Source organism: Oryzias melastigma, linkage group LG4 (assembly GCF_002922805.2).
Source record: "Oryzias melastigma strain HK-1 linkage group LG4, ASM292280v2, whole genome shotgun sequence".
NCBI lineage: Eukaryota > Metazoa > Chordata > Actinopteri > Beloniformes > Adrianichthyidae > Oryzias > Oryzias melastigma.
The window spans coordinates 8,487,706-8,498,307 of record NC_050515.1 but is presented as its reverse complement, the minus strand read 5'-3'; the positions used below and the strand labels follow the sequence as shown (position 1 = coordinate 8,498,307).

Here is a 10,602-nt window from a genome sequence, read left to right as displayed (position 1 = left end):
TCAGCTTAACATGAGCTTGTACAAAGCATCAAAGGTATTTCAGTTAGCTTAAAGATCCTAGAAAAACGGCTGTTGTCTGTTGCACTCTCAAAATACCTTTTTCAACATCATATTCTGGTGTAGTATTCTTAAAGGACAACACATTTTCAAATAAAAAAAAGCTGTAGGGCTTTTTTTTTCCTTGATAACATTCAATTAGAAAAAATATACTTCTGTCACCAAATCAAGTATGAGTGTGGGTGATTGTAAATGGTACTGGGACTTCAAAGCATTACGGATCTTTGAAAAAGGTAGTAAAATATATATAATAAGTAAACGCCATTTATTTACCAATTTATTGAATTTTTCTGCACACTTTCATCATGACAAAACATTAAGTTTAAAAAGAATAGAACTATGCACTTGTAACAAATGTTGAATTAATTATGCATTAAAATAATTTTTGGAATAGGCTCGATACTATGGTTTGACATTTGAAAAAATACAAATAAACTAGGATGGATGCAGGTCCAAAACTGGGTCAATTAAAAAAAAGAAAATAAATTCAGCTTGAAGTCTCACTGTAATCATCTTTGAAGACATGTTGCAAATATTCTAAGTGGTCTTTTAATTATGATTATGGCCTTTTTAGCCAAAGAACAAGTCGTTTCCTAGAACAGTTTCTGCAGAGCGGCAGTAGTTAATTAGAAATGTGCGTCTGAGTTTAGGCAGCATTTTTTGTCTGCTCCTGATTCACAACAATTTGAATAAAAAAATACTCAAAAATGCAATTGTAAGGTTAATTTCCTTATACTTTTTCATTTTCCATCATCAGAAAAATGCTACAAGAACATGTTAAATACACCAAAAACACAATTTTCATCAGAATAGGTCATTAAAAACCAACGTTTGAAAACAACATTATTTTCTTATTTTATTAGAAGAATCTATCGAAGGTTCCTTGCCCAAGAATTGTTGTTATTTGGATTTGAAGTCCCTGCAAATACATAGGCAGATGCTTGTTTAACCACATTAACGTCATAATTCCCCCATGGGATCAATAAAAGATTCTTGAATCTTGAAAGCCAGAAAGTTATCAATTAAAAAAAAAACACTTATATTTAGAAGTTCATACTACCTATTTTGAATTAGTGTGAGTAAAGAAATTTTCTCATGAATTAATTCCAAATTATTTTACCCTCAAAATGAATATACTCAAATAACCATTGTGAGGGACTGATAGATACTTTATTCAAGCCCTCAAAATAGTTATTCAATGGGGGGCAACCTTGCTGGTGTTGGTCAAGGGAGAACTAGATATGAAAGAAGAGGATATGCATGTTCCAGTTTAAACACACAAAGTACATTTCACTCTCTGTAGTAGAGGAGTCTTAAACCAAGGGCAACACATCTTCAGTGTGGGGAAGCTCAGATTAGACAATAGATGGCACCAAGAGATTCCTTTTTCCAGCTGCCAACTGGTCTAACAGTGTATGTGAAGCACTTTTACAACGGAGTGGAGTAGGGAGCTTGTGGCCTGCCTACTGGTTCTACATACATCACCGCTACAAGCCTTTCCAAACTGCTCCTGATTCACCACGATTTGAATAAAGAAATAGTCAGAAACACAGTGTCAATCTTAATTTTCTTTATATACAGTACGTCCTCCATCTTGAGAAAAAGGCTGCAAGAACATGTGAAAAAACAAAAAATAATTTTTTCTTAGTGGAGTGAGTTTTAAACTGTTTTAACTATAACTATGTATATATTATGGAAAAATATTTGTGAAAAATATATATGGGAAAAAAATGTAAATGATCAAAGAATTAGCCAGAATTTAATAGTCGCTTTGTTTGCGTATGTAGAGTGGTGTGGAAAGGAAACGGAAGGTTTTGGGGCTGTATGGGGCCAAAACATGCTTTGAGATAGCACTTCTTGAGAGGTGATATCGACACCTGGCTGTCCCCTCGGCAAATTAATTGAGACAGTCATGTTCAGTTGTTGTGCTGTTCCTCTTTTCTCTTAGGGGGCATAATGACAGGGTGTTGCTTACTGCAATTACACAGGAAACTGTCTAACAAATGTCCAGGAAAAGACATATTTCGCAAAACTGCAATGGGAATACTTTTTTTCCAATTAAATGATTCATGTGACCAGCAACGGGATACTTGGGCACGGCACAACAGACGCCACAAAAGGTCCCACAGCATCACGCAGATCATCAAAAGTTAAATGTGTCGTGCAGAATTTTTGGACTCACAGCTTCTCTGTAAAATCACCAATCACAATTTCCCTGAATTGCTTCATTCGTAGCTTCATTCCCACATAGCTTGCCATTTTCTGGGCTGATTAAGACACCAATGTGTCCTTTGATTGATGAGTGCTGGTGCCTTGGAAGAAATGTGAATGTATTTGCTGTAAATCAAAGTATTGTTTACATCCATCACAATATTTTTGAATGACTTATCGTGTGGGCTGGTAAGTGTTTATTCGCATTATCATGATTTAATGGAAACAGTGTAATTGTGAAATTGTGTTTTGTTAACATTTCTAGAATTTTGGTAAAGTTTTGCCCATATGTGTAATGGAAATACAGCTAATGAGACATAACTGTTTACAAAAAGGTTTACCACAACCTCACCACAGTGCATTGTTGTCCATTCTTTATGACTAGCACCAAAGCTAAAGTTAAATTGTGTTAATCCACTTTGCAAATAGTGTCAGATTGTGCTAAGAAAAATGTTGGCTAAACAGGGTTAGGCCTTCTTCTAATACCCAAAGTTCAGAGTAAAGACTGTGAAGCAGAATTTCAGTTTTATACAGCTGAAATCTGGAACAGTATTTTCTGATGTTAGTCAAGCTTCTACTCTGATCATTTAAATCCTGGTCAAAAATATTCATTTTCTGAAAAGCAGTTTGAGTTGTTAAGCTTTGCATCCTTACCAGCAATGTACTCAAGGGGAAATGAGGGCCTCATTTCCTGGCGTATTTATTAGGAATAATAAAGTTAAATGGCTTTCTTCTGCATTTTGCTCACAGCCCAAAACCTTTAGGGTCACTAAACATTAATGTGATGACATAAGATACATACTTAAATTCCAAAACTGTTCCTCCGCCTTGACAAAATAAGAGCAAAAAGCGTAAAAAAATTTTGCAACATTAAATGATGAACCCAAATGATTTAGTTCCCTACAGTATGTTATCTGCTTGGTTGCTGGACACAACAAATAAAGTTGGATAATTTTTTTATTGAATTCCTAGATAGTAAGAGGAGATGATGTTTGCACAACTTGCACAACCTGTTACAAATGAGAAACATCCAGGACCAGGAAGGCAAGCAGCTAGATTTTCCAAGAAATAGTTACAATGGACAGAGAAATGTACTGACCTTAGAAGTCACACTGACCACAACAAACAACAAGAACAAGCAACTACAGTCAGGGTGCCTTTTTTGATACGACCTTTGAAAGAGTAAACCTGTTTTTCAGAAATGAAAAACTTAATAAATAAATAACTTAAATTGATCTATTTTACTTCCAATATATCCTTTAAGTGTATGTGAATGTTTTTTTTAAGTTAAGACAACACAAATTGGAATAAAGACTTACCTCTTTAGTTTATTACTGAACTCAGAATTAAACACAAATAAAAAGCAAACAAAAAAAGAATTAAAACAAAATGTGATTTTTCATGAAAACTGTCATTTATTGGCAAAAAAAAAAAACATTTTCAGTTGTTGATTAACACAAATATCAGTCCCAAATACTGTATTAGAAAGACTGAGCACACTGGCAGCACGAGTAACCAAGCAGCCATTGGCTACCATTTTTGTCTTACTACCTATCTATGACAATTGTGAAGGGGCTGTTAGCTGTTTTGTTTTCAACAGAACTTAAATGTCTTGAGAGTTATGGTATGTTTATTAGACTAACATTTGCATGACCCCATGGATGGCCCTTTGTAGCACATTGTTAGGTGAGTGGAGTAAACTTAATCAATAAGTCAAAACATGAAATAATATGCCTTCTATGAAGATAATGATGAATAACAATAATAATGAAAATTGTAATCTTTCTGCCTGGGTTTTACTTACTATTTTATTAATAGGAACATGTTTCTTTTGCTACCCCACAAAACTTTTTAACTTCAAACATAGGGAATTTGGGCTAAACTAAAGAAATCCTTAAAGCTCGCTCTTTATGGAACAATTCACACCACAAATAATATGCAAAAATGAAACCAAGTTTACACACCTGAAGAATAGGAAACGAGTATGTAGTCAATTATGTCTGTTAGCGAAAATAGCCATTGACCATTTCAAAATCCTTTACTGAGATATTTTGTGGCGTTTGTAACAACTTAATGAAATGTTCACATATTCATAGGTTATTTCTCATGTCAATGCAGCAGTTAGTTGTGCAATGATTTACAATTGGCCTCTGTTACATTATTTTTCAGCCCAGAGCTTCCCTTTAAAAGCCACCACAGATGTGAGCACAGCCCCATTCAGCCATGAGAGCGGTTGTGCTGGCTCTGTCTCTGGCCCTAGTGGGTAAGTCCAATCTGCTATTGTGAGATTTTTTCCTTTATTTTAAAGTTTTAAATGTGCCAATGTATTTTATAGTTTTTATTTTTTCAGACATTTGATTTTAAGTATTGTTTGTATTTATATGAAATTTGAAAGACCTCACAGCTAGATCCTTTGGAATGGTTCAATAAATCACAAAAGTTAATTAACTAATTTGAAGCATATTTTTTTTAAAAAAAGCTTTTCTCCAATAATTCTGAATTTACTAGTTATCTTCATTCCATTTATTTTCCTAACTCTAACATTAACTATCATCTCTATATTTAAGGTTGATGGTTTTAAAGTTTTTTTTATAGTACTTTTTACAAAGCTATAAACTGTATAGGTTTTTCCCCAATTAAAAATTGTTAAATTGCATGTACATACAATAACAAATTCTAATCAATGGAAATATTGTTCTTTTTTTCCCTTTAGCTGGACAACATTCTAGCCTTGGTGAGCTAACAGCAGATTTTTTTTTTTTTTAGTTTGGGTCATTAAAACTCAAATTTAATGAATCATACATGTTTAGAATGTTATTTTAAACAAAGAGTTTCTGACATTTACAACTATGCTTCCAGCTCCAATTTTTGCTCCTGGCAAAACGTATGTGTATAATTATGAGGTATCCCTCATGACTGGTCTACCTGAAATGGGTTTGGGGAGAGCAGGAGTCTATGGCAACTGCAAATTTCTAATCAGTGCCATAGACCAAAACACATTGGTGTTGAAGGTAAAGAGCAAATAAGTTAAAGAAAATCACCTAATCTTTGAAATATCACATACATGTTTTACATTTTCTACTTCATTTGTACCTAGATTGCAGATATTGAGATAAATGAGTTCAATGGCATCTGGTTAAAGGATCATCCAAATCTCATGAGCATGCTTCCTAAGATTATGGAGCCAGAAACCAGCATTCCAATCAAGTTTGAATACAGCAATGGTACTGTTGGAAAAATCTATGCCCCTGAAAAAGTCTCAGATTTTGTACTGAACTTCTACAAAGGCTTCCTGAACTTCTTTCAGCTTAACATAAAAAAGACGCACAATGTTTATGATCTGCACGAGGTTTGTAAGATGTTAAAAGATTGCCTTCTATAAATTCAAAGCGGGGGCTTTAATCTTTATACAAAAAAATGCTGTGCTTTATAGGCTGGAATTGAGGGTGTGTGCAAGACCCTCTACTCTGTCAACGAAGATGTAAAGGCTGACCGAATCTTATTGACTAAAACTAGGGACATAAACCACTGTCAAGAAAGGATCTATAGGGACATGGGGTTGGCATACACTGAGAAATGTGAGGAGTGCCAGAAGGTAAGCTAAAACTGATTTTATGCCATACATAGGGTACTACATACAAGTAAACATACTTATGCCCATACAAAAACAAAAAGGTGTGCATTTTATTTGCAGATATCTAAGAATCTGAGAGGTACAGCATCATACAGATACATCTTGAAGCCAGTTCCCAGCGGCATCATGATCACGAAAGCAGATGTAAATGAGATAATCCAGTTCTCACCATTCTCTGAGCATCATGGAGCTGCTCAAACTGAGATTAAGTATGTCTATATATATATATATATACTGTATATAAGTCTGTGTGTGTTTTTTTTTTAAATCTTTTTAAAACATCTTGTAGGCTAACCGTCGTCTTCCTTGAGATTCAAAATACCACCATTACACCGAACCCTGTTGAGTATCATCACCGCGGATCTCTCAAGTATGAGTTCTCTAAAGAGTTTGAGTGGACACCCCTTCAGTTTGTCAAAGTCACTGATTTGCAGGTCCAGGTACTGTTTCAAAGTGAATCCAAAACTAAAGAAAGTTAAGAATTCATACATATGTGACACTTCGTGGAATGTGTTGAAATGTTGTTGTTGTTTTTTTTTTAAATCTTTTTAATATGTAGATCCAGGACCTTCTGGATCATATAGTTACCCACAATGCTGAGAAAGTCAATGACAATACTCCTTTGAAGTATTTGGAATTAATTCATCTTTTACGTCTTGCCTGCAATGAAGATCTGGAAGGGCTTTGGAGCAAGTATAAAAATATTCCCTCTCACAGGTAACTTTCAGTGATTGAACATTCAACTTATTTGCTCTGTTAAAGAGAATGGAAATTGTTCACATTTTCCCTTATTATTTCATGTTTTATTAGACTCTGGCTCTTGGAAGCTGTTCCAGCTTCTGGAACCACTACTGCTCTCAGATTCATCAAGGAGAAAATTGTAGCTGAAGACTTAAGTGTTGTTGAGGCAGTCAGAACATTGGCTGCAGCTGTTCACATGGTTACAGCAAACCCAGAAACCATCAAGCTTTTTGAGGTTTGTACTTCATAGAAGAAATAATTTATGAACATGTGAATTGTATTTGAAACATGTTCAATATTGGCCCTGTTTCAGACCCTGATGGAAGACAACAAAATCAATGCCAACCCAGTTCTGCGCGAGATTGTCTTCCTCGGCTACGGCACAATGATTTCCAAATATTGTACAGAGTCAGATAACTGTCTTGTTGAGTTTGTTCAGGTAATGAAAATAGTGTACGTTTCTTTTACCTTATGGTAAAGATATCTATAAAAGCAATTTTTGAAAAATTATTTTTTACTGATAGCCAATCCAAAAGCATCTCTCAGAGGCCGTTTCAAAGGGAGAGACAGAAGACATCATCTTGTATGCAAAGGTTTTGGGAAATGCAGGACACCCCAGTAGCCTCAAGTCAATCACAAAAATTATGCCTATTCACGGCACTGCTGCTGCATCTCTGCCAATCAGAGTCCATATTGAAGCCATTAGGGCTCTGAGCAACATTGCAAAGAAAGAATCAAGAATGGTGAGTTCAAGCATTACTCATGAATTCAAAATATCCCATTTCCCACCTAAGCTCAAAGCTAAATCTAGGTTTGTTTGTTTTTATTTTGTTGGTCACAGGTCCAGGAACTGGCTCTTCAGCTCTACATGGATAAGGCTCTTGATCCAGAACTTCGTATGCTCTCATGCATTGTCCTGTTTGAGACCAATCCTTCAATGGCCCTGATTTCCACCCTCGCCAATGCTGTTAAGTCAGAGGAAAATTTGCAGGTTGCCAGCTTCACATACTCTCACATGAAGTCCATGAGCAGGAGTGCTTCTGTTATTCATCCATCAGTGTAAGAATCCTGACTTATATTACTGATCTTGATTAATTTCAGTCTGTTGACATGTTTTAACCAGTGTTAAAGCAAACCAGTGTTTGTGCCTCTTCTAACAGGGGTGCAGCTTGCAATGTTGCCATGAAGATCTTGAGTCCAAAGCTGGACAGACTGAGCCTACGTTTTAGCAAAGCCATCTATGGGGAATCCTATAGCAGTAAGATTGCTTTCATTTCAATATAAGTTGACTCAGATTTATTCCCAACTTTTAATTACCATAATTTAATGGTGCAATTCATCAGGCTATTTTATGCTTGGTGCTGCTGCTACCGCTTTCTACATCAATGATGCTGCCACCTTCCTGCCAAGGTCTGTTGTTGCCAAGACAAGAGCCTTCTTTGCTGGAGCTGCTGCTGATGTTCTGGAGGTAAATAAGAATATAAACACACTGGTACAAAGTTAACTCTAATCTTAACTTTAATTGTTTTTTATTAGATTGGAGTGAGAACTGATGGACTGCAAGAGACCCTTCTGAAAAACCCTTCAGTTCTTGACAGTGCAGACAGGATCACCAAGATGAAACGTGTTATCAAGGCTGTAAGATTAGAGTCATAAATGTACAATTTCCCTGTGAAATTTCCCACAGAAATAAGCATTATAATCTTTTATTTTCTGTCAACAGCTGTCTCATTGGAGGTCCTTGCCAAACAACAAACCTTTAGCTTCCTTTTATATCAAACTGTTTGGACAGGAGATTGCCTTTGCAAACATCGATAAACCCATGATTGAACGGGCTATTGAGGTATGAAACAGCTCATTCTATAAACTTTGTGGCAAATATAAGTTTGCAATGCACATAATGTTTAATGTTTCCATCTTCTACAGCTTGCCAGTGGACCCTCTGTTCAGACATATGGTATAAAGGTTCTTAAGACTATGCTCCTCTCTGGTGTCAGTTTCAACTATACAATGCCTGTGATGTTTACTGAGGTGCGACGCGTAATACCCACTAGTTCTGGCCTTCTAGTGGAACTCAGTCTTTTTTCTGCTGCTGTGGCTGCAGCTGTTGTAAAAAGTAAGTTTGAAAATTACCAATAAAAGAAAAAAAATGTTGTTCACAGGAAATGCTATTTTGATGGAAACCTAGATTTTGTGTAAAAATATATATATATCTTCTTTGTTTTTTTTCATTTAGTTAAACCAACTCTGTCACAACGTCTGCCTGAAGACTTTCCTCTCTCTCGCCTTCTGGAAACAGATATCAAACTTGAGACTGAGGTCAATCCAAGGTAGACTCCACTAACTAACCATTTTCAAACAAAAGGTCATTGTTTTCCTGAAATATCACTTTTTTATGACTTATTTCTTCAGTTATGCTATGGCCACATATGCTGTAATGGGAACAAACACTCCAATTTACAATCAGTTAATAGTGTCAAGAGTTAAATTTAACTCAACTCTGCCCTCCAAAATCTCTGCAAAACTTGATATTAAAGAGGGTGACTTCAAGATAGAAGTACTTCCTGTTTCTGCTCCTGAAAACATCACAGCTGGAAGGTAGGTGTTTGTCTATCATAAACACGTTGCTTCTTTTACATAGAGAAGTAGAACCTAATTGATGACACTGTCATTCCTGGACAGCGTTGAGACCTATACTGTGGCAAGAAACATAGAAAACCCAACAGTTGAAAAAATCACTCCAATCTTGCCTAGCAAAGTTTTGGAATCCTTCCCAATTCAGATTCTTTCAAACAAGGACTCTTCTTCTGCAGAGGTTAGTCTATTAACCTTAACAAAATTTGTAGATTGGTTCAGTGTAACATAAAGTCATGCATAATGTATTTTCTTCTTATAGATATCCTCAGAAATCATTGAGGAAGATGACAAACAAAAGGTTCCATTCTTTGTTAAGAGATATTGTACCAAGCACCGTGCCATTGGACTCAAAGCCTGCTTCAAGGTTGCCACTGAAAATGCTGCTTTTATCCACGATACTGCCCTATACAGAATGATTGGAAGTCAAAATGCTTCCTTCTCTATAACACCAAGTAAGAAATTAAAATATAATGTTTTTGTGTGTTGTATAGGAGAAAACGTAAATCCCGGTTATTGATCATTTGTTCTTGTGTTCAGTTGAAGGTGAAGCAGTGGAGAGACTGGAGATGGAGGTTAAAGTTGGAGCTAAAGCAGCAGAGAAGATCATTAAGCAAATCAACTTGAATGATGGGGCAGCAACAGTGCTGTCAAAGCTCAACAAAATCCTGGCTTCAAATAAGAACCACACTTTATCCTCCTCCTCAAGCTCCAGCAGCAGTTCTTCCTCAAAGCATTTCTACAAATCCTCATCCTTTAGCTCTTTCTCTCATCAAAGTAGCACTAGCAGCAGCAGAAGCAGTCACAGCAGCAGAAGCAACAGCAATAGCAGCAAATTGAGCTCCTCAAGATCCTTCAGCAATTCATCGAGATCAAGCTCTGCATCAAGCCTTGCTTCCCTGTTCAGTGCTGAATCAAGCTCTTCTCGTGACAGTGCTCGTCGTTCAATGGTAGAAATTCAAAAACTATTCCATGGCAATAAACAATTTTTACACAAAAATATAGCCAACAAGCCAATCTTGAAACTGACATATCTTGGATTTCCACAGCAAAAGGCCAATTCTCACAGGTTTAGGAAGAGCCACAAAAACCAGGTATTTCCTTTCAGAATTTTAAAACACAAACCAGACATTTAATAAACTGAGATGTTCAGCTCTTTTGTTATGGTATCTTAGTGGCCTCTAAACTAATCATATCATTGTTTCAGACTTTGTCAGAAGAGCGTTCGAGAAGCAGAAGCTTAAAAAAAAGAAACATTTTTTTTCAGTCGAATGCAGTTTGAACAATGACACACTCAGAACATTTAACAACAGAAGATACAAGAA

The 10,602-nt window shown here is 35.9% G+C and overlaps 1 protein-coding gene across 1 annotated transcript; it reads left to right on the top strand.

The window, feature by feature from the left end:
- The first annotated feature begins 4,476 nt into the window (after positions 1 to 4,476).
- LOC112150954 (vitellogenin-1) lies at positions 4,477 to 10,600 on the top strand. Its single transcript, XM_024279514.2, has 24 exons — positions 4,477 to 4,531; positions 4,982 to 5,002; positions 5,128 to 5,279; positions 5,366 to 5,617; positions 5,702 to 5,863; positions 5,963 to 6,111; positions 6,192 to 6,342; positions 6,462 to 6,619; positions 6,713 to 6,878; positions 6,957 to 7,082; positions 7,168 to 7,386; positions 7,485 to 7,702; positions 7,804 to 7,901; positions 7,987 to 8,111; positions 8,180 to 8,281; positions 8,367 to 8,486; positions 8,570 to 8,759; positions 8,880 to 8,973; positions 9,056 to 9,241; positions 9,326 to 9,458; positions 9,540 to 9,732; positions 9,818 to 10,227; positions 10,327 to 10,371; positions 10,485 to 10,600. Exons 1-24 carry the CDS (start codon positions 4,492 to 4,494, stop codon positions 10,557 to 10,559), a joined length of 3,585 nt encoding a protein of 1,194 aa, XP_024135282.1. The 5' UTR covers positions 4,477 to 4,491; the 3' UTR covers positions 10,560 to 10,600.
- Positions 10,601 to 10,602: the final 2 nt, after the last annotated feature.